This window comes from Dermacentor variabilis, unplaced genomic scaffold (genome assembly GCF_050947875.1).
Source record: "Dermacentor variabilis isolate Ectoservices unplaced genomic scaffold, ASM5094787v1 scaffold_12, whole genome shotgun sequence".
Taxonomy (NCBI): domain Eukaryota; kingdom Metazoa; phylum Arthropoda; class Arachnida; order Ixodida; family Ixodidae; genus Dermacentor; species Dermacentor variabilis.
Genome location: NW_027460280.1, coordinates 38,163,127 through 38,187,458, shown reverse-complemented (window position 1 = coordinate 38,187,458; position 24,332 = coordinate 38,163,127). Strand labels below are relative to the sequence as shown.

The 24,332-nt window shown below is 42.3% G+C and overlaps 2 protein-coding genes across 9 annotated transcripts in view; one reads left to right on the top strand and one right to left on the bottom strand.

Moving 5' to 3' along the window:
* The window catches only part of eIF3a (eukaryotic translation initiation factor 3 subunit a), a 31,385-nt gene extending 17,688 nt beyond the window's left edge, over nt 1-13,697 (top strand). The window contains exons 6-14 of the mRNA XM_075677109.1: nt 2,288-2,671; nt 9,554-9,754; nt 9,838-10,140; nt 10,223-10,360; nt 10,498-11,378; nt 11,535-11,572; nt 11,647-11,763; nt 11,891-12,319; nt 13,364-13,697. Of these exons, the coding sequence (XP_075533224.1) occupies nt 2,288-2,671; nt 9,554-9,754; nt 9,838-10,140; nt 10,223-10,360; nt 10,498-11,378; nt 11,535-11,572; nt 11,647-11,763; nt 11,891-12,319; nt 13,364-13,458 (2,586 nt within the window). The 3' untranslated portion in view covers nt 13,459-13,697. The remainder of the gene's footprint in view (nt 1-2,287; nt 2,672-9,553; nt 9,755-9,837; nt 10,141-10,222; nt 10,361-10,497; nt 11,379-11,534; nt 11,573-11,646; nt 11,764-11,890; nt 12,320-13,363) is intronic.
* The window catches only part of LOC142566261 (bromodomain-containing protein 8-like), a 139,884-nt gene continuing 124,547 nt past the window's right edge, over nt 8,996-24,332 (bottom strand). For 4 of the 8 annotated variants that reach the window (XM_075677114.1, XM_075677110.1, XM_075677117.1 and 1 more), the window contains 2 exons: nt 13,354-14,156; nt 8,996-9,220 (listed from right to left, as the gene is read on the bottom strand). In XM_075677114.1, the coding sequence (XP_075533229.1) occupies nt 14,076-14,156 (81 nt within the window). In that variant the 3' untranslated portion in view covers nt 8,996-9,220; nt 13,354-14,075. The remainder of the gene's footprint in view (nt 9,221-13,353; nt 14,157-24,332) is intronic. The other 4 variants (XM_075677113.1, XM_075677120.1, XM_075677119.1 and 1 more) reach the window with 2 other exon arrangements.

The window sequence follows — 24,332 nt, the reverse complement described above, 5'->3', positions numbered from 1 at the left end:
ATAAACAGCTAAGCCACACAGTGACTCCCGTGACTATTTTATGTTTGGCTTAACCAGAAAAGACACATGAGAACCGCAGCTGAAGCTACTGCAGGGACCCTACAATGTGGCTGAAGTTGCTAGAAAAGGTAGCAGTGGCACCATCTCACGGCATATGTGGAAAAGGCAGGCACCAGAGCCCTACCAGTCGCAGCACTACAGTATTTTCCAGTTCACTACACAGAGTGTTGTGTTGTCATGCAAGCTAGTACTTACGTCATGCCGAAGCTCGGATAAAAAACGCCGGGTGCTAAGCATAAAGGAAAAATTGGACATCGTTTGTGTTATTGAATGTGACACTAAGAAGTCTGCGCTGGCACGCAACAGGGATCTATTGTTAACTATGGTGTGTGGCATTTGGAATGCGAAGAAATTGCTCGTCAGCGCTGCTGCAACCGCGAAGAGATGTCGGTTATGAGGTTCGACTTTTCGCCATCGTTTTGCCTCTGTTGTTGCCGAAGTGTCGCCTTACGACAGTGATGAGGTCGACACAGAAAGCGACAGCGCGGGTGATTCAGGCCTGGCAATGACAGAAGCTGTGCGTTACGTCAGCCTCATGAATGCAGTAGGCACGACGAGAACAGCAACCCACAATAAAAAAGGTGCTCTGCGACTTCTGCGGTGCTACTGAGCCTGTGCACGGATAATATCCAATGCCAATGAGGAATCTGCCATACGAGTGTTTGCCGAGAAGATGGGGCTGGCTGAAAAGCTGACTCACAGCTTTAGTAAATTAGAGGCCACTGTCGTCGCTACGCCATCAAACGAAAATAACACTTTTGTTGCGTGAAGTGAATAAATACTGGATGTTTTTGCGCTTTCATCGCACTCAGAGTTCCCTTTTTGACAGGTAAAAAGGCGATCTCATGCAATTTTGGTTAAGCAGTAGTACTGTTTAGTGCGTACTTTTTCCGAGCTCCAGCCAACTACGATTTAACGAGGTTTCCCTATATAATTTAATGTCTAAAATACAAAAACTGATGAGCATATGCAGTTTTGTGAGATTTGATCAAGAAATAGTGATCTCAATAACACATGTCCCCTCTTAACGTCATGGTTGCAAGATGTGTACAGTGAAACCTCGTTAAACCGTAGTTGGCCGGAGCTTGGAAGAAAGTATGTACTAAACGGTAGTACTGCTGAACCGAAATAGCATGAGATCGCCCGTTTACCTGTCAAAAACGGAAGAGAGAGTGTGATAAAAGGGGAAAAAAACATTCAGTATTTATTTACTTCGTGTGACAAAAGTGTTACTTTCGTTTGATGCCGCGGCGGCTTAACAGCAATGACAGCGGCCTGAAACTTAGAAGCTGCGAGCCAGCTTTTCAACCAGCCCCCTCTTCTCGGCAAACACTTGCATTGCAGATTCCTCGTTAGCGTTGCATATTCTCCGTGCGCGGTAGCGTTGCAGAAGTCGCAGGGCACCTTTTCATTGCGGTGTGCTGTTCTTGTCGCAACAATTGCATTCGTGAGGTTGACGTAATGCGCAGCTGCTGCCACTGTCGGGCCTGAATCGCCCGTGCTGTCGCTTTCCGCGTCATCGTTGTCACTGTCACTAGGCGACACTTCGGCAAAACAGAGGCAACGATGGCAAAAAGTCTAACCTCACAGCCGACATATCTTCGCATTCCAAATGCCACACACCGTAGTCACCAGTAGTCACCGGGAAGTCGTCGCGTGCCAGCGCTGACTTCCTCGTGTCACGTTCGACAGCACGAATGATGTCTAATTTTCTATGCTGAGCAACCATCGTTTTTTTTTATCCGAGCGTTGGCATGGTGCGAGTCCTCGCTTACAAGACACCACAGCGCTGAAATGATGTTGATGTTGATGTGGCTTTACGTGCAAACGCACAGGGCGCTTGGAGGCTGTTGTTCTGCCGGGCTGCCCGATGGAGACGAAGCACCACCATGTTTGCGCGACGAAAAGTGGAAACACTATGTGTTAACCGATACATATGCAATAAGCTGGTACGGTTTATGCGGATACAAAACACATGTTCAATGGCCGCTGAGTCAGGGATTTGACTTTACTACTTTTGAAACGAAACTACTGTTTAGGCAGGTGCGGTTTAAGAGGTTTTACTGTATAGCATCTTTTTTGCAATTACAAATGGGTCGGTGTGCTTAGATAGTGTGTGCACGAGTGTTTGTTACTTCATTGGCTTTGATGTGGATGTAGCAGCTTACCCCATTTATCCAATACACATTTTCGTTTTCTCATTTATGCATCCATTTTCATTTTGCAGGAGGCATACAAGGCAACGGAGGACATTCATGGCCTGATGACTCTCTCCAAAAAGTCGCCAAAGCCGCAGCTGATGGCTAACTACTACCAGAAGCTGTCACTGGTTTTCTGGAAAGCGGGCAACCACTTGTTTCATGCATCTGCCTTGTTCCGCTTCTTTCACCTGGCCAAGGACCTGAAGAAAAATATTACGCAGGAAGAAATTCAGCGCATGGCCTCACGTGTTGTGCTAGCCACTCTAGCTGTGCCAATGCCTCCTAACCGGCCTGAAATTGACCGGCTTGTTGAGACTGAGGAGAATGTTGGCGAGAAGAATCAGCGCCTTCTGGCCACCCTGCTGGGGCTTAACAACCCACCAACACGGGCCAGCCTAGTGAAGGAGCTGGTAAGTCATGCTTTTGTTCTGCACCGTAATTACTTTCTGGGAGGCTAATATAATCCCTGTAACGTCATCACGCAGGAATTGCAGAATTGAAGTTGATTGTAAGTAATAATTTAGAATAGCAGGCTCGTTAGAATATAAAACTGGGGGAGGTGACAGCATTCTCATTCACAATAACTTACTGGACTAAAGGAACACTGAAGGTAGACTGACTCTGTCTCAGTTGGATTGCTCATCTAGAAACCTCGTAATGTTTGTTTCATTGCAAGCAATAGTTCAGCTGCAGAGAAATTATCATTTTTTTAAGCAGGGAAATTGTTAGTGTGTGCATGAAAAAAGAAAAAGAAGAAACACACATGCGCAGCATAGAGATAGAGGGTGAGAAAAGTGACAGAGGTTAAGTAATGTAGTGGCAATGGCTGTACCAGGGTGATGAATTTTTTTGTACTGCCCTTAGCAAATATACCCATGTAGTTGCATCTGAGGGCATGTTGTACCAGGTGCACTGCCTGAGCAGGGAGTGTGCCACCTTCCCATAAAAAGTGCTGACACGTAGCACTAGGAAAAGCCAGAACAAAATAGGGCTAAATGCTTTTTCTTTCATGTTCATGTTAAAATTCAGTGTAACCTTTTATTATCAGTGACTGACCATAACTCATAAGTTATAAAAAAGGCATGTTAATAATGCATATCTGGCAACTCGTGAATTCTACGCATGTTTTATGAATTTGCACTCTTCAAACAGTTTCATCGCTTTTATCTGTATACAATTAGGTACATACAAGACTCATCGCTATGCAATTTGTGGGTTCGCGCTGAAGGCAAGTTGAAAGCCGCTGTTCAAACTAACGGCATGTGTCTGAATGTCGACAGTCATTGACACATGGGCCAGAGGGGAAGGGCCAAGAACGAAGCGATGTACCTGCCGTGAGGTGTCTGTGTGTTAAGAGGCATGCAAACTTCTAGGGGTGGTCGAGAAGCAAGGACGACTGGTTCCAACAGGAAGTCGGTTCCAAAACCTGACATGGCGTCTGCCTGCCTTCTTGCCCACGTATGATGATCACCTGTTTAAACTGTGTACATATTGTTGCTATTGTAACGGGCATACGGCCGGGCACGTTCATGTGCAATTCGTAGTAGAAATGTGCTGATGGACACATACCTGTATCCATGAAGGCTAGTTTGAATTCACGGTGCATCTATTTCAACCTTATCTTCAATAAAGAAAGCGGAACAAGCACTTGGATTCATGCGAGGCACACCACCGTGTCGCGTCTTGATGACACAGCCTTTTAAGGTTAGCGTTGCAATCAATATCTTAGACCATGCCGCAGCGCAACTGACTTGCAACATTCGTGAGCAAAAAATAAGTCTGCTTTCATTTGTTGGAAACAGCCTTGGAGAAGCAGATCGTTCAGTTCCAGCTTTTCACGATCTCTGGAAACTCTCCGAGACATGCTGAACTCTCAGATGAGCTTAGGTAGGCATATATTATATTTTTAATTATTGATACATCAAACTCGATATATTTTGGATCATCTTTTAAATATAACTGTGATACGTATGTGTGAAAGACACTATGATGTGTTGCTTTCTATGGTTACAAGTTTGTTGCTGCTTGAGTGCTGTGTGAAACAGTAAGTAATTATCATTAAAAAGTATATGCCCAGATAAAGCATTAAAAAAGATTGCCAATCCCCCCCTTCTTTTCTCCCTCAGTGTTCTTTTCCGAGCTTTCCGCGAATTTTAAAATTTACAAGGCGGCAAGTATGGTTATGGGAACTGAGACACATTAAAAATTTTTTTGCTATATGCTCATGACATCCTCAAACAAACAGTATCTGCATTGGACCCGCTTGGGTCTATCAATAAACAAAGATAACATTGCATTCTGAATAATCACATACTCAACCTGGTGAGTCTTGATAACTTTTTGAACAGGAATGGCCCAAACATGTCAGAATAGTTTGAAATTTGTGACATCGTACTAACATACCAGTGCCGTAACGAGGCTTGAAAAAATGCTTCATACTATGGAAAGAAGTTTGCTGTGTTGTCTGTTGTCATTCTTTCATATTTAAAGGGACACTAAAGGAAAATACAAAGTCGACGTGGACTGTTTAAATACCATTCCAGAAACCTCACAACGCTTGTTTTGTGCCAAGAAAGGACTTAGTTTATCAGAAAATTGCATCTCGAGGGTCCGCATACCTCTTTCGAAATTCAAATCTCCCACCATTGAACCGGGGGAGTGGTGACGTTGCATACGCAATCGCCACCCTTTGCTGCCATCGGTGAGTAAAACGCTCAGCACTACATGTACAAAGCAGCACTACATAAATGTACAAAGGTATTTTCATGTGATTGTGAAAGAAATTAGTTGTCCTAATTATTTTTTCATAGTTGCAGTCATTGTAAGTGCTGTTTGAGTAGATTTTGGCACTTAGCAGTCTATAAAGAGCTAAATATGCTACAACACAAAGCTTTTTGTGAAAATTTGTTGTGTAAAAAAGTGCCCACAAAATCACTCTAGTTCTTAAGTTCTGTCCTACACAATGGCAAAATATAGTAATTATACAGAAACAAATGGCATATTTGAAATCTGCTTGTAATGATTTATAAGTGGGTGGATTTTCAAATTTCCAGTACAAATATTTTAAAAAATGTTGTTTGAGGAGCGTCTCCCTTATAGTGGGGCTATTTGATAATTTACAAAAGTGTTCTAGTGCACCTTTTAGGCGCGCTATTTATTGTTAACAGTGGACAAGTGTGTACCCGTAACTTTGTCATGGGCCTTGAGATTTTGATGCTGCCACTCTACTGGATCAATCGAAAGTTGTCATGGTCATTGAAGCTGCCCCTGTAGTAGCCACAACCACTTGGCCCCTCTGTCTATAGACTCTAAGACGGAGGCCGTTGCAATGCCTGTGACACTGCTGTAAAACAATGTTGCTTTTGAATCCTTTGCATTTACTTCAATACCAGTGCTTTTCTTACACCAAATTAAAAAAAAGTGGTCTATTGCAGATATACACAATGAGGTGGTCATTACTTCCGTGAGAAATCAAAAAGATTAACTTTTTAATTAATTACTTTACGGCACATATTTCTGTCTGAATTGTAACGGGTGAGTCAGCAAGGCGAGCTTACACTTGGAAACTGAAGACACCAGTTTTTGAGATGCATTGGTGTGCTAGTTACTTTTGTGATTCAGTGCATAAAACAGCCTTTTCATTAAATAGTGAGTGGAACAACAGTGAATTTGTACAGTAAGTTTAACTGTGTATATCTCAAAACTGGCGTCATCCTAAGAATTCATTCCAACTCTATATGCCTTGCAAACGCACTAGCATCGTTTTGTATATTGATATGTGTGCCATAAAGTAATTACCAAGTTAATTAACGTAAATATATTAACTATGCAATTACACATATTTATTTATAAAATAATGGCCTCCTTATTAATGAATTTATTTAGCTCAAGGGTTAGAATTGTGCAATCCTGCCACAGGCAGTTTTTAATTAAGGGAAGACTCTGCCCTTTAGAGCTGAAAATTGACAGATATACTTTTTTGTGTCCAGTTGTTCTAGATTGCGTTGAGCATTTATGCTTGCTTCATTGGATCCCCGTATCATCCTTCATTGATTTAGCCTTTTCCATAATCACCATAAATGCATTGTGAAATGTTTTTGGTTTCCTCAATACAGCATTTCTGGCAGTGTCACAGTTTTGGAGTGATGACACCTCTGCTTCTAGTTATCCTTTGCAATTTTTTTTTAAGCAAACAGATTGCAGTAGGCATAAAATGTAGACAGATATTGTGACAGAAATTTTCAAGAATAGTTTGTCCTGGATGTTACTTCTGGGTTCATATGTTAAAAAATTTCATGCGCTACACACTTTGGCTCAATTTAGTCCAGAGAATTTATTCTTATATCACTGCATACTCTGATCATTCAAGATCATTTTTTTATGTCAATCTTTATTACACTCTATAGTATATTTTTATTTTTATTTTATTTATTTTCAAATACTGTTGGCCGTCTTGGCTGTAACAGGGTGGCTACAGCAAGGTTGCACATAGCATAGCAAATGTAAACACTTTACAAATGTAAATTGGACATAAAGCAATGAATGTTGGAAATACAATGCAAAACAAATAACGAAATACAATAGTTTGGCTAAGAAATACATGTTTCTAACATTGTGACAGTGATATTGGAAGCAGCATAAAAGAAAGACTATGGTATGTATTTCTAGAATAGTGTGACAATATTTGCACGGCACTACTAAGATTCAATTTCATAAAAGGTTTTTAACGCGTTCTTCAAAGATTTTAATGCTACTCGACTGCAAAACAGACGCCGGCAAACTGTTCCATTCCTTAATCGTTCGCGGAAAAAATGAATAAGCATACATGTCCAGATATGCTTTTGGAATTGAGAACATGCAATGATTGCTTGACCTGACGTTTCTAGCCTGCCTGGCAGCAAGATAGGGTGTGGTTTCAATATTGAAGTGGCCTTTTGATAACAATAAAAGAAGTCTAGCCAACTTCCGTCGTTGAGCCAGTGGAGGCAAATCAAGCAACCGAAGCATTTCGCAAACAGAGTCAGTACGATAATACCGGGAAAGAATGAACCTTGCAGATTTTCTCTGCATCTTCTCAATGCGGTTTATTAATGCTGATTGAAACGGATCCCAAATGACACTGGCATACTATAACGTTGGTCTAATGCGAGTTAAATATGCAAGTAGTTTGACAGGTGTCGTTGCTAGCTTTAATTTTCGGCGAAGGAACCATAACTTTTTTTCTGCAGCTCCACAAATTCTGTCTGTGTGATTTCCAACTTAAGTCTTTCGAAATTGTTAAACCTAGGTATTTTATCGTTTCAGCTTCGGTTAGAATTGTTGAGTTCATCTCATAATTACACTTAATAACATGCTTTGTCTTGTTTGTAACTCTGAGCATGACTGATTTAGATTCGTTAATTTTCATTTTACTTCTACAGCTTTAAGGGCTTGACTAAGTGACGCCTGATCGTTTTGGTTATTGATTTCACGATATAATAAACAATCGTCTGCAAATAACCGGATGGTTATGTCATTACTTATGTTATGAGCAATATCATTTATGTAAACTAGAAAAAGAAGTCCTAAAACGGATCCCTGTGGAACGCCTGAGGTTATTTTTAATTGGTTAGATTTGTTACCATTTATTTCAACGTATTGTGTCCGATCTGTAAGATATGAGCGGGTCCACATAACATCATAATTTATATTCATTTCCATTAGTTTTTTAATTAATTCATTATGTACGACCAGATCGAAAGCCTTCGAGTAATCTAAAAATATAGCGTTGACCTGCTTTCTATTGTTCAAGGAAGCTGAAAAATCGTTGATCATTTCTATCAACTGTGTGACAGTCGAAAGGTGCTGTCGAAATCCGTGCTGGTTGGGAAAAAAAGCTTTCTTGTCTTCAAGGTAGGTGTAGATTGACTTTGAAACAATGTGTTCAAGTAGCTTGCATCATACACACGTGAGTGAAATTGGCCGATAGTTTCCAATATGTTACCTTTCACCAGACTTGTCAACCGGAACCACTTTTGCGACCAGCCAGTCATCTGGGACCCGTTTTTGTTTCAGCGAAGAATTAAAAAACGATGTCAAGATAGTGAGCTATTCATTCCGCATATCTGCGCAGAAAGGCATTTGGTATGCCGTCTGGACCTACAGATTTCTTATAGTTAATTTTAAGCAAAAGAGCTACAATGCCTTCATGCGAAGCCTGAATATTAGGCATTGGTGATGTGTACGGGGATTCTGGAGAGAGAGGAGAAAGACCATCTGCAGAAATGTCAGTAAAGACAGATTGAAAAAAATCATTAAAACATACTGCCATATGCGAGTTGTCCGACACAAGTTCGCCATTAGCAACAATGACACTTGGACCTTCGTTATTATGCGACAAATGGTGCCAAAAAACGGTGCGGATCGTGCTTCATAAAATCAGTTCATGTCACGTCATAGTAATTTGTTTGAGCAGCATCCAATAGTTCAATAACTAGCTCACCTCCAAGCATGTTGTGAACTTTCTTAATTTTGTTGAAGTTATTTACTCTGCAAGAAGAAAACTGAACGTATCTTAAGTTAGCACATAAAAATACATCAATTAAGTAAGTTTCATCAAAATCTATCCACACACGCACAAAAAGTATAAAATGCAGGGTTCCCCTTAAACATTTGGTGCACGTTAAAAAAAAAAACATATATAACACTATATATAAAATTATTCACCCCCCACGCAGGAAAAAAAGAAACAGTAGTACTGTCAGAAAGAGTTGATTTATTACCTATTATTTTTAAAAGAACAACATTCTTTGTCTTGTCTGAAACAGTTCATTTTTCCAAGACTTCGTTATTGTGATTCATTGCAGTCAGACATTCCACAAAACAAATCTTGTATTTTTTGGCATTGGAAGGCCATCAGCCTACTAGGGTCAGGCTTAATTCAGTGCTTCAAGCAGAAATGAGGGTGTGCTTTCTCCTTCCTGTAAAAAGAGAAGACAAATCACTATATACAGCTTGCCTGTCATCGGTAGATAAGAGCAGCATATCAACAAAAGGAATACAGTCTGGAAGTGCTAAAGATGAATCATACTCCGAAACGTTTATAATGCATGAATAACCTGGTCACAAAAGCAAGTCATGTGCAGAAACCAAGGAATAAAGTGGCATTTCATAGTGCCTAAGGTTTACTTATGCACAAATTCAACTTTCTCGTTTGCTTGCATAAATGGGGTGCATGGAGGTTGCAAGCTATCACAGTGTGGCATCTGTGGAGTGCATTACGCTTTACTAGGATATGATTTCGATATTGACAGGTGCGCCTTGGTGTGGTTGGCCTGGCACCTCCCCAACTTCAGGAGCTATACCGCTGGCTGGAAGTGGACTTTCAGCCTCTCAAGTTGTGCGGGCGTGTCATGCAGTGCTTTGACTTTATCAACAAATGGGAAGAGTGCTCTGAAATCCGCATGTATGTGTCTGCTCTGCAAGATATCACTGTCATGCGACTACTGAAAGAGGTGTGTGTTGTAGGTACATGCAACCATGTGGTTGTCAATAGTGCGTCTGTGTTGCAAGTTTCTGTTTTCGTCATTGGCTGCAGGTGTCGCAGGTTTACCAAACCATAGAAATCAAGCGCTTGCTTGAGCTGGCCCCTTTTGCCAGTGCCTTTTACTTGGAGAACATGGTGGTGGATGCCGTGCGAAGAAATGACTTGCAAGTCCGCATTGACCATAAACGTCGATGCCTGCACTTTGGCTCCGAGCTTAGCGTCTCTCAGCAGGAGGAAGTGGTTGAAGGGCCACATTTGCAGGGGATGCCTAGTGAACAGATTCGCTGTCAGCTTGTCAAGCTGTACTCTGTCCTGCAGCGATCAGTTCATCTGATCAGGCCAGAAGAGATTAAGGTGTGTGATTTACTTTGACTAGTAGGTTTTCATATTTCTTTCGACTTCTGCATTGTACACATTTCCCCCCTTCCCTTTCTAGGACTCTACAAAAGAACTAAAGATGCACATCATAGATGCATACCGCCTGGTTTGCAAGAAAGAGCACAAGAAGATTCTGGAACGCCAGCAAATTATTGAGGCTCGCAAGGAGATGCTGGAGAACCTCACCTTCCAGCGAGTGGGTGACCACTTTTTCTGCTAAAGCTATACAATTTCTAGCACCAGTAAATATATCTGCTAAGCTGGTAATGTTTATATATATATATACACACACACACTGGTATGTTCACTGCAGGCAATTTGTTGGTTTTGCAGGAGGAAGAAGAACGCAAGCAAATGGAGGAGCGACAGCAAAAAATGCGTGAGGCAGAAGAAGAACGCATAGTGCGTGAGGCAGAGGAGCGTGCCAAACAGCGTAGCCAGCGGGAACAGGACGAGATGAAGAAAAAAGTGGTGCTAGAGAAGATTGAGCTGCTGCGCAAGACTGATATTGGGGCACGCATATTCGAGGGATTGGAGGAAGAGGAGCTCGAGCGGCTTGACCCCGAGGAAATCTTAAATCGGCAGGTGGAACAGTTGGACCGTGAACGCAAGGAGATGCAAACAAAGTTGAAGAAGCAGGAGCGAAAGGTGGACTATATGGAGCGTGCCAAACGTCTGGAAGAGATCCCTCTGTTGCAGGAGGCTTATGAGCACTTCAAGCTTGAAGACCAGAAGTTCTGGCAGCAGAAAGAAGAAGAACGTATTCGGTTACAAGTACAAGAGCGCGAAGTTGCACTCCAGCACAAGACGAGGCTGTTGCGTATGCGCGATGACAAGGAGGAGTTCCTGAGCAAGCTGACGCAGGACCGCTACTCCGTCTACAAGGAGAAGCGCCAGCAGTTCGAGCAGCGGCTTGAAGAGGAGCGCCGCAAGAGGCTGGCGGCTCGCAAAGCCGAGCGCAAGGAAGAGAGACGCGAAAAATTTCTGCGCGAGCGCGAGGAGGCACGTCGTCGAGCCGCCCTGGAGGAGCAGAAGCGCATAGAGGCTGAACGATTGAGTAAGCTACGCGAGATGGAGGCCATTAAGCTGGCACGTGAACGAGAGATTGAGGAGAAGCAGCGGAGGATGGAAGAGGAGGAGCGCCAACGTCAAGAAACGGAGAAGATACGGCAGCTGCCTACCCGCACCGAGGAGATGAGCAGCTGGCGCAAGCGGTGAGATTTTTGTCTTCCATTGTTATGAGACTGTAACATTGTCATTTGGTTAGTCTGTTTGATCCAAGTACACTGTTACTTGGACTAGCAACTAGTTCATACCAAGGTGCTGCAGGTTGTTGCTAATATTTTGCATTAATTTTTACTTTCCTGTAGAGACGAAGAACCAGAGCGTAAAAACGATTCATGGAGAAGTAAGTAGCCAGCTGAGTTTAAGGGTGAGCAGTGAAAACTTGCAATTATTATGTATGTGCGCTTATTTTCCTAGGTCGTACTCGTGACAACCGTGAAAGTGAAAAGGAATCCTTTGGAAGGAGAGATCGTGACAATGAGAAGGATCGCGATAATGAAGACAACTGGCGCCGAAGGAGAGAGCTCGACGACGGTGAGGGTTAAAAAAATGTTTTCAGGTGTAATGGTAGCCAAAAATTCACTGTGACAGTTCTTAATGCGACATGTATTTTTTCAGTTTATTTGCAGTTTGATTTTGGTAAATGAATGATTGTTTGCAGAGCCCCCGCGACCACGAGCACCAGAGTCGAGCTGGCGCAAGGCTGAACCGGACACCGAAAGGGGCAGTTCCTGGCGTCCTAGTGGAACTTCATGGCGTCCTTCGGACAATCGGATGCGTGATAGTGATCGCCGACCCAGAGACTTTGAGGATCGTGGTCGTCGAGACTATGGCGAAGACCGTCGCCCTCCTCCTCCTCGGGACTTTGATAGAGAGGACCGTGGTGATCGTCGTCCTCCCCGGGAATTTGACAGAGAAGATCATGGTCGCCAAGAGTTTCGTAGGGACTTTGGGCGTGCCAGAGAGTTTGGGGATGATCGTCCTGCCAGGTCTGGGGAGAGTGACAACTGGCGTTCTGGGCTCAAGGAATCAAGAGGTGGTGGTGGGCCTGGCTGGCAGTCGGATGATAAACGTCCATCTCCACGAAAAGGTGAGGCAGCACAGGGAGGCACAAGAAAATCTTAGCCCTGCATCTCAGCACTGCTGCCTCAAACCTTTACTTCACCGCAGGGAAAGGAGGTCATAGACATGCCGATACATGTTTGTTTCTGGAGTAGTAGCTTTTGTTTTTCTCTTCGTAAATGGTGGCATGACCTGGATAAGGTTTAGGTTAAGTCTTGCCTTTGCAAGCCATGGTCAGGCTCAATGCAAATGTGTGCTTGTTTAGCCGCGTACACAGAAAAAAAAAAAAAGTATTTGTACGTGGACTAGAACCACAGGGAATATTCTGTGCAATTTAAGCACATTTGCTAAAACTTTTTTTTTCTGGTAGCCACCACCAGCTCTAAGTTTTTAGGCAGTTTGTTGCCAAATGAAATGGATAGCCACCAACCTCCACGACATGCATGGTCACCTGCCAACTTTTAGTGGCAGGTGAAGTAGAACCACAACATTCTACACAAATTTGTGGAGTGGAATAAAATAGCTTCATGGAGTATTCCCCAATCGCATGCATTTTCCTGTATTTCTTGCCCACCAATAAAATTGTTCCGCAATCTTACGAAATCGTAGCCTCAGTCATTTTACATATTTTTACCTACCAAATAAAGGTATATCAACTTCAACAATTCCCCAATTTTATTAAATTATAGCCCCGTATTTTTTGCCTACCCGTAAAGGCAGGTGGGCTAATTCTGTACATCTTACACTAACTGGCAAAATATCAATATTGACGGTTTAACCAGATACTTGGGTATGCAAATTTTTGCAGCTGTCCATTGCATCACATGCATGGCTGTAGATTTTGAAAAACTTTCACCTCTGCACCGATGATCACATTAAGGCAGACTTCCAAACCAATGAGGACTTGTTCATGAACATTTTCTTACACGAATTGGCAAAACATCAATATTGCTGATCTTGCCAGATACTGGGTTAAAACTTTCTGTAGCTAACCTCTTCACCACATGCATGGGCTTTAATTTTAAAATAAAGACTATTTACAGTAAACTTCATCTTTTTCACCTCTGCACAGATGATCGCATTACTGGCTCCTGGAGAGACAAAGAAGACAGGCCAAACAAGCCCCATGACGATGCCGATGAGGGTGGCTGGAAGACAGTCCACTAAATCAAGTCTTACCATCACTTTGACCAATAATATTTAAAAGTTGACAGTATAGACGCTGGCCTACTAGAGCTGGCAATTATGCTTCGCTGCTGAATGGGTGGGAAAGTGCAACATCGTCAACAGTATATTTTACTTCTGTTGTCCGCTCCATGTGCACTTCAAGAATCACTACAAGACTTTATTGTCATTTCTTTTTTTTCAGCATTTATTCTGAATGATTAAATTGGTGCAGAAACAAATACGTTGTAATAAGTGTCGCTGTTTTGTAGCCCAATCATTTAAGCTTTAGCAAGAGAGAGTCGGGGAGGAAGCATGGACATAAGTATTCGAAGCTCAACATTTAGGTAATGTGTACAGAAATCTGCTTGTTCCACAAACCACTGTGAAAACCTTTCACTGCTAGAAAACAAGTCTGCAATCCTTGACACGATGCCATATTTTAAAAACTAAAGCCTGGCATGTAAAAACCTCTAACCATCTTCAATAAAAATCTGGATTCAGTCCAAGCACTGTGGGCTGCAGATATATCTTATATCTACTGTACAAAAGAACAAGTCAACAATAACAAACAACCACTATGTACATCAAACTGCATGGGGAGCAGTCAACGTGGAATGCTACTCGTTAGCACGCGTGCGCCGTTTTTTTGCCACTGGCTCTTCAGCAGGCAAGCTTATTTTCTTCTTCCTTTCGTCCTCCTGAAAAGTAGAAGTGCGCGCACTGATCGAACTGACCACCCAGGATTTCCACTGCCATGTGGTCTAGCTAAGCCAACAATACGTGGTTTTAATAAAAATATGCAAAATTTAACAGACATCCATGCACTGCACACACTTTAAAGGGAAGCTCCAATGTATTGACAACACCATTCTACTTGTATTTGTTTCATGCTACCTTGTAGGAGGTGCAACACATGCAGCAATGTAAATGACATACTATCTACATGCAAGGCCAAAGGCACCTGGATTATTTGGATCTTCCCTCTAAAGTGACCATCAAATTGTAACAGTCGTGACAGCCAAGCCACTTTTCACAAGAAAGCAAGCATATAGCACAAAATATGCATGGAAAATTTACACAATGACTCGTAACAGACGGCACACAATACAAGATTGTGTGCCATCTGTTGAAAGTCGCACAAGAGTTCTACAAAGTGCTTTAGCAAAAAGCCAACTTGTCATGCTCCTACAGTCTACTACATCTGCAAGCTAAAAATGCACATGTTGCAAGAATATACAGGATGTCACATGCTTTCTAAATCTACTACACAAATACTTAAAAAATGCACAAAACCTTCATGCTCGATAACAGCTACAAAAATGTTTATAATAGTTACAAAGAACAAACAATGCAGGAACCATGCTCCATTCATGCAACACCCACTTGTTCACAACCAATAAAAGGCAGAGGTATAGAATCGACACTGACCCCCATTAGTATGGCAGCAGTTGCATCATTGAGGTGATTATTTTTCACTAGTTTTGAATACTGTGCCACAAAGCCACCTCAACAAAAATAAACATGCCGGCCAAAGGACAGGTAGCTATCTACACATGATGCCTTTAGTTGCATGTTTTTTTTACAGATGCAAATAAGTACCATCCAGTCCTGCAGAGCATGGACCAGAGTTGACCCTGGGCCGTTTAATAAGATTTGTGTTGCCCTGCCCAAGTTATAAAACTTCGTACTTGGAGGACTAAGGATAACACAGGAGGCACACCTTTGGCCATGCATGCAATGGCTATTAGGTTTACAGTAATAGCAGATCAAGTGGAGAGAATTTAAAGGCACTGTAATATCATTGGCCTGTCTACATGCAGAAAATCTAAGACAAACAAAAAATGAATGCCTTGTGAAAAAAAAAAAAGCTAAAGTAATACATGCAGGATGGTGACCCATTTGCCTATTCTGATTATTTGGATCATAATAAAGCAACCAGAAAAACAATTTGCAGCAATATTGTAACATCGCTTAAAACCTCATTGCAGGTACAATTTTATTCACAGTAGAATTGGAAAATAGCCCACATGCAGTATATACCCAAGAAAACACCTATTTTAACTCAACAGTACAACAATGGGCGGCTGTACAAAGTTGCATAAAAAGTGGATAATGTGTCTGCTTGCACACAGTGCCATTTTTGTTTTTAATATAAATTAAGCTTTACTTTCATATGCAAGTATGACACATGTACCACTGCACTGCAGCCAAGTGCTTTTAATATTGGAGGACTTGCACGACTAAAATGTTTGCCAACCTGCAGCAGGCACATTGAGCCCCAGTTAGTGAAAGCAAGATGTAGCAGGTCAGGCCATTGAGCCATTCTGCATGTGTGCATTGTGTGCGTGTCTGTATTAAGACATTGAACAATCGTGAAGGCAGCTGGTTTTGCCAAATTTCAAGATACCATAGTTTTCATTGATGACTGCCAAGTAAGTATGTTGAAAAATGCACCAAACCAGTTTGGAACGTATATTTCAGAACTTCCATTTTGGAATGTGAAAACATTCCAAAATGAAAGCTACCCTCAAAGGCAGTGCCCGACAGCCTTTCAAAGGGTACAGTTCCGGCCATTTGACAAAGGTCCCACTATTGTCTGCAACACACATACAGCAGCTCAACAAGGAGTTCTAACTTTGCCACTTGCCAGCATGTAGCATTCACAAGGCTTAAGGTTTGGATGGCATGTATACAAACAGAATATTGAAGCACTGATCACTAGTAATGTTTTGTCATTCACTTTATATATAACCCACCACTTATTGTACACCTACATCCTAAAAAGTTTCATTCTGGATTCTGGCTTGACAATGCATATCCTACTATTAGGAAGTGCAATCTGAATACATCATGTGAGTCTATTCTTTCAGCTAAAAACCAATATCAAAGATGCTTCTCGGACCAACAGAGCAATTGGCTAGAGCATGCTACATTCACTGTTCCTGCCTCGCACGGCCAACAGCTAGATGCTGGAACTGCCACTAAAATTACCCAGCTGTTTCCACATCTGGTTTCTCAATTTATATGCTATTCAATATGACAACACTGCTCCAGATGTCATATATGAAAACTTATGTCCCAGTGTAGCAGTTCTTAAAAGCTCTTTCTGTATAGGCCTTTTTATCGGGCAAGGAGGAAAGGGCAGCCTTTCCTCCTTTCTGGCTTGTGTGAGCCGGCACAGCACTGCTTGAATGTGTTGCTGTCGCGTGCTGCAGAGCAAAGTTGTTTTAGCTCATTATCCGTGAAATTTATGCGATGTCACTTTATAGAATGTTGTCAAAGAACCACTGTGTATTCTTTCAGCGCAGCAGTAACTATAGTACGTGGAAATTTGTCTTAGCCGTGCAAACGTGCGACATGCAACATCAGTCTCGATGTGCGTATGTGTTGTGAACTATTTTGGCTGTACCAGTTTTCCGTCAATAAAGAGAACAGGCATCTGTGAATTGGAAAATATTCTCACTATCTGATTGCCTGGGGTGGGAACTAAAGCAAAAGAATGCTTAAGTACGGCCAAACCAACATGATCCCAAAACATCTAAGCACCAATAGTTATAAAAAATTTGCATCAGCCACGAGCATCGTTCTCATGCATTTCATGTCTAGCAGACTTAAGACCACTATGTCGCTATGGCCTACATTAGCCTCCTGTATGAGGCCGATTGCATTGCTCAACACAGCGCACAATGCGGTTGGTAAACCAGCATGATACATATAAGCTTTGTGCTTTGGCATTGACTTTTTGTCCTCCTGTAAAGCATTAATATTTAAAGTGCGATCACATAAAAATCTTGCGGATCCCACACTCTATGGGAATGGATATAAGCCAAGCTTTCTGTGCTGTTTGCTTTGATTGACGATAATTAGTGGTGAAGTTCACAAGAAATGTTTATTTATTCAAGGTTTAGTGCACTACCAGAGTGATGAGTTAATGCTAAACGTTACCTTGCATGCACCACTGCTGTTTGTGTAGCACCCAGAACACACAGTCAAATGGTGTTTGCTTGAGGTGTTGTTAAGTGCAATTATTCATAACCACTGATAAGGTTAGCATTGTCATTGCCTCGCATAGCACATCACATCGTGGCAGAAGTGTTAAACTTTATTTGAATTATGGGGCTGTAAATGCCAAAACCAAATCAGATGAGGCACGCCGTAGTTGCAGACTCCGGAGTAATTTTGACCCACTGAAGTTCTTTAACATGCACCTAAATCTAAGCACACAAAGCTTTTGTATTTTTGTATTTTGTACAGCAGCGGGCATAGAAGTATTGATTTGTACATCTACACACTACGGTGCTTTAAGGGGGGACACAGCCCTCGAAACCGAAAAATCGCGAAAAAGTAGATTTTTGGAAAACAATATTTTTGGGTAGTATTTCTCATAAACTACCTGTTCTGTAATTATCAGCACCTAATTCAACCACAACGTACCAAAAAGAAAATGCTACTTTTGAGGCCACCGCAGCGCACAAAACACGCGCAAATGCCAAAATGAAGTCAAACTTTGCGCGCGCGCAATTCCCGGCCCATGCAGCCTGCCTGTGCCATCTTGGTGTTGTTTTGACCGCGAATTCTTTGTCTCTCTTTTGCCGCATTGCAAAATGGCATCGTTGGCGCGGTTGAGGCGCTATTGGCGTTTTCCCACGGTGCGATGCGGAGCGCTGATTGGGCGGAGCAGCGTGTTCAAATCCCGCGGGCTAAAGCGTGCCTGCCAGTGGCTGTTGCGCGGGCGGCGGCTGCTCCCTTTGATGCCGCGCCTGCCGTGCTCGCGTCGTCGTTGCCCCTTGCTCCGTTCGCCTCAATAGACACCTGCTGGGAGCTGCTCATCACCTTGCGCTATCTTTAACATTATTTTCTCAGCTTCTTTTCTCTCGCTAATTTTTCGCTGCACGCGATGCCGGCAAAGCCCAAGACAGTGCAGATGTTCGGTGCGCTGGAGCGCGATATGTGTCTTGTACAAGCATCGAACTTCCGATCTTCCGCAGTGAGTGCCGACTGCGTAGACACTTTTCAGCGCCGAAACTGTGTTGTCGGCTGTCGCCAGTCGAAAATCCGACACACTGAGTGTGCCTGGAGCCGCAAGAGCTAATTAGAAGCTCCGCAGGAGCTTTCTAATAAAAAACGTGTTCAACTTTAAGGCCTGTTTTCTCAGAATAGATTTTTTCGCTAGTAGTGGTGCTGGGGAAGGCGATATCTAAAGAACCGCTCGCTCTTTATATTTATATGCCGTTATTTTTCATCTGTTCCTGAATGACTTTGCCAGGGGGTAACAGGCTTCTTTTTTTGAGAGCTGGTGCAGGTAATTTATAATAAGGAATTAATTTTTGATGAATGTGGTCATTACTGGCTACATCAAATTCAAAGTTGTCTTAAAATTTTTTGGAGGAGAAATTAAAGAAAAGGGCTCTGTAGCCCCCTGGGATATCTATCAAGGGGTCATCACAGTGAATTTCAGCTTCCTACAATGACCTGGCATTTCTCCAGGCTCTTCCTCAGGCATATGCATAAACCACCTAGTTAGACCTCAATAACTCTGGAATGCTCACTGACCTGGAGAGGCAAAGCAGAAGGGTGGGTGTAAAAATTAATCTGCAGAAAACTAAAGTAATGTTTAACAGTCTCGGAAGAGAACACCAGTTTACGATAGGTAGCGAGGCACTGGAAGTGGTAAGGGAATACACCTACTTAGGACAGGTAGTGACCGCAGATCCGGATCATGAGACTGAAATAATCAGAAGAATAAGAATGGGCTGGGGTGCCTTTGGCAGGCATTCTCAGATCATGAACAACAGGTTGCCATTATCCCTCAAGAGAAAAGGGTATAACAGCTGTGTCTTACCAGTACTCACGTACGAGGCAGAAACCTGGAGGCTTACGAAAAGGGTTCTACTTAAATTGACAACGACGCAATGAGCTATGGAAAGAAGAATGATAGGTGTAACGTTAAGGGATAAGAAATGAGCAGATTGGGTGAGGGAACAAACGCGAGTTAATGACATCTTAGTTGAAATCAAGAAAGAGAAATGGTCATGGGCAGGACATGTAATGAGGGAAGATAACCGGTGGTCATTAAGGGTTACGGAGTCGATTCCAAGGGAAGGGAAGCATAGCAGGGGGCGGCAGAAAGTTAGGTGGGCGGATGAGATTAAGAAGTTCGCAGGGACAACATGGCCACAATTAGTACATGACTGGGGTAGTTGGAGAAGTATGGGAGAGGCCTTTGCCCTGCAGTGGGCGTAACTAGGCTGATGATGATGATGATGATGATGAATAGCAAGGGCTTGGTGGCGCAATCAACCGTCCCTTTCCAAAGGAGACGCTCATAACATCCATCCATTTATCCATGCCCTATCCCCCATAGAGAAACTCTATGCTATCCCCAACTTCTGTATCCATAGAGTACAGGAGAGGCCTTTGCCCTGCAGTGGGCGTAACCAGGCTGATGATGATGATGATGATGAACTCTGGAACTAATAAACACATCTTCATGAAACTTTTCAGTTCCTCATAGTTCGGTGGTGTGAACATGCCCTGAAAGTTTCATCCGGATATTCTACAAAAATAAGAAAAGTTCGGTCTCCAGGGTAGCCTCCCCCCTTAATGTGACTGTGTGTGCACGCCCTGCGTCAGTTGTTTGAAAAATTCGCGCGGTGCGTTTTTTTTTAGAAATAGTAGAGACGTACCGCACCATACCTTGAACTAAAATTTCTCCAGTTTGTCTGCAACCAGTGTTGAGTCTAGTAGTAACGTTTCCTTGCCTTTTTGAGTTGCCTTTTCCCCTCCCCCTTTGTATGAGAGCTGTGAGTGAAGAATGGCAAGGCTGTTATTCACTCATTTTGTGACTGCGTCGGTTTTACCCATTCTATGCCTCCTCTCTACCATTCTATCTACCTCCCCTCTGGACTGTTGCACGTTAGTACAAAGGAAAGCGCTGTTGTTTCTGCAATGCCTTTGCGGGAGGGTCACAGATAACTACAGATGTTAAGAGGGTATTTATTATGCTGATGTGATGGAAAGGCCCAAATTATTTTCTCATGCCGCCTTTCCACTCTGCCATGCTCCTGCCATGTATATACACGCTCTGAAACACCTTCCGACTCGGCATGCAAGACGGTGACAGCAGCAGCATGGAAAAGTCGAAAGAAGAGCAACAAAAGCTTCAATTTAAAAAGAATCTGACGGCTATTTGTAAGGACACAATTTCCGTGCATCGTAGAGGACGGGAACAACAAGACCAGCGGAAAAAAGATTGTTTTCACCCTCTTCTTCGTTTTTTGTTTTTTTACATGAACAGAAAACACACTAGTAAAAACTGAAATAAGACTTCGATTGATAATGCTGCATGCTTGTACCATGCACTATATAGAACTTATAGAATTTATGCTCTCACTTGTAAAGTTCTGTGTTCAATATTGTATACAATTATTTTTTTCGCATTCATTAATAACATTCCTTTGTTCCTATCTATGCTCTATGTAATTTTGTTGTAGTTCTTCCCCCATCACTCAATGCTCCAATTAGAACCTGTGATGTATTTATTAATAAGATAAATAAATAAACAGATCTATAATCCAGCATCTACCACTACTTTCAAAGCTTGTGCAGTCTGCAACCGGTCGCTTGACCATTTGACAAGTGTGATTCACACTGTATGGTATGGCATTATTACTAGCGAAAACTATTTTATGCGTGGGCAGAAACCTTGTCTAACAAATGAGGTGGTCACACAATGTATCTGCAGATAACAGTTTGAATGCTTGTCAAAGTAAACAGCACAACTTAATCCACAGCAAAATGGTACCCAAGCTGTTAGATTGTCATATGTTTCTAACTACTCATTGCTGATAAACCACAGCTTACAATTACAGTGAGCATACTGCATTAAGGTTACAGTCACGAAACAAATATTCAGAAATACACAACTGATCTCCGAGACTGATTGTAAGCTCAAATTAATGTGTGCGCACACATTACGCTGGGTGCTCCGTCCGGCTCAACGCCAGCAGAAACTCCGGTCCTACCAACTCAATCCACTTCAGTACATTTCACAGAATCATTTCCCATGTCAAAGATGCCCGCATCATACTAAATAAACCATGCAAGTGTGAAAACAACCACTGGAAACTTTCGCTTGCCCAAGCGAGCATGCTGACAGCCCATAGATAGGAATACTGCTTACATAATATGGCCGCACCCATGAAAAAAAAAAAATATATATATATAAAGAACTTAATTTCGATCAATTAGAACTTGTCATCTTCAGAACACTGCAATGTCGGTCCCACCATTTCGCGCATGCATGCACGCGTGCATGTATGTGTGTGTGGGTGCGTGCGCTGTGGAACTCGCCTGCACACTGAGCTTTTCACAAGTTGGCAATATATTAACATAACTACAGTATTAAGATGTGCATGGGGCTGCACATTAGTGAAAAGTTTGTTTCAAGTTTTCCAGTATGAGGATCCATTCTCACAGTGACTGTCAATATTACTAGCACTGAGGGATGCTGTCATGTGATGTGTTCTGCATCGCTTATCTGCGGTCACTAACCAGATACAGTAGCACTGCAAGAGTTCTACAAGTACAAACTATGTCATGGTTACTTCAGCTGCCACAGAGAACCAATTTCCTCTGTGGCCACTGCCCCACACAGAATTTTCTGCACTGAATATTGGCTTATGACCCCATTCCAGTTTTCTAAGCATGACAGCTCTAACATGAAAACACTGAAACTTTAAATGAAATACTACGCCGGAAAAAGCAATGCAAGATGAGAGGCACATCAAACGTAACACAAAACAGGTTAGAAGGAAAATATGAATAACTGTACAGTGATGTGTTTTCACATGCAGGTTCATGCAGAGCAGAAACAATGCAATCTGACATCCAGGAAAACGCAGTGAATGAAATTACATGAAGTGACTAAATACTGCATACTTTTGTGAGACATCAATAAATGTAAAACATTACTGGTCCTGAATTTGAATGGAGGCCCAAAAAGACACTACCTAAACATTGTATCTGCTCCCTTGTACAGCTGACACAAGATGGTTAATGAATACAGCAATATACCACTGCTATTTGCTCATCTTGCTCAAGCTATGTTCTTTGTTCCTGAAATCCTGGCATGTCACTATGTAATCACTCACCAGTACCATCTTCAAGCTCAAGGGCTGTGCAATGAGCAGTGGACAACAATACTAAGTCTTTAATAGTGAACACCGAAGCTGTTGTGAGAAAAAATATCATAGGCAGGCCACTTTCATTGTAGGAAATCCTCATGGTTTGCTACAGTGAAAGCTATGATACTTTCCATGTGTAGTGCTGAATATGTAGATGTAGCAATGCAGTGCAAATTGGTTGTGGGATTAAAAATAATTTCGAATCCCAGAGTCACGAAAGCAGCACAATGTGATTTGAGGCAGAAGAGTGTAATGCGATGTAAAAGTGCACTGTTCGACACTGCAGTTCCAGTGCGTTCTGTATAACACAAATGCCATGCACCTTCTCCATTTATGCACCATTTGACTGATGATCCAAAGCTGCAATTTAATTTCGAGCTCTGCATAAACAATTCAAACATTGTGTACTGTCAGGGGCAAATTAATTATGAATGGGAAAATTTGTATTCAAAAAGAAAATCAGGAAACTACACAATTTAATTCTAAGGTCCCAAAGCCACATGGCAGACATTGCAGTAGAGGAGATCAAGAAAATTGTTTACCAACTGGGGTTCAAGACGTGCACCTAAAGCATGACTAACTTTTAATTTATTCAAAATACAGATGTCATTTACTGTAACCCTGACTGGTACGTATCAGTCAGGCCTGAATTTTTCTGCTTACATTTCATATCAGTGATGGTACATGACCAGATGCTCATAATGTGTGCTTTAGCCAGCCTCCATTCACAAAAACAAGAACACATAAGGCAGAACAAAAAGTATTCTGAAATGTTTGCCTTCCATGATAGTTTTGCCACTGCGATAGTCACGTTCAATAAATCAAGCGACTGCTTACCTGTGACATCAGCGTGCACTACCAACAAGCGCTGTCGAACGCTTCATGTCACATGAGAGAACGTACCGTGCGAGTGCAGAGCGGCTCGGGTGTGTTGTTTTCAAATGTAGTGGCCGCAGTACAGGTTCTGCGCACCGACTATGGTTGGTTACGGCCGCTTTAGGTAAAATAAGCTGAATAAGAAAGTGAAATGTTTTATTTTAAATGAATCAACAAATATCGCCGTGAAACAATGCGTGTAAGACGCCACCAAAATGGCTACAAATTAACACTAACCTTTAATCTACTACACTACACCACCAACAGAACGCCAAAAGACGTGTTCATTTATTCAATATATGTCGAGAGCACCCATTGACACCATGATGTTAAAGTGACGTACGCCGGAACTACTAGATGGCGCTGTTTATTTTCCGGTTTTGATAAAACCGCCAATCAGCATGCGCCATTGGCAGAGGTGTGGCCAAGGCGATAGTTTCGTGGAAGGCGAACATTTCAGAATACGGGAACAGAATTGCAAAACACAACAAGCTGCACCACTCAACTACTGAAGCAGGTTTTCAGCCTGCTATCAGCTGGGAAAAGCATGTGAAATTACATTTTACGAAGATGGCAGATATAACGGAACTTTCAAGAATGGTAGAAAGCGCCAACTATACAATCATAAAAATGGGTGATAGCTACATTAAACATGGACTGCAATTGAATGAGAACTCCAGCATGTTACACAATCCTTGAAACAGATGATGGTAACATTAAATATGCTGCCTTTCACTGCAGTCCTCCCCAGGACTCTTAAAATAACAGTGTCAATCTTGCATTATTATTTTGGCAGTGAAGCCACCCTGGCCA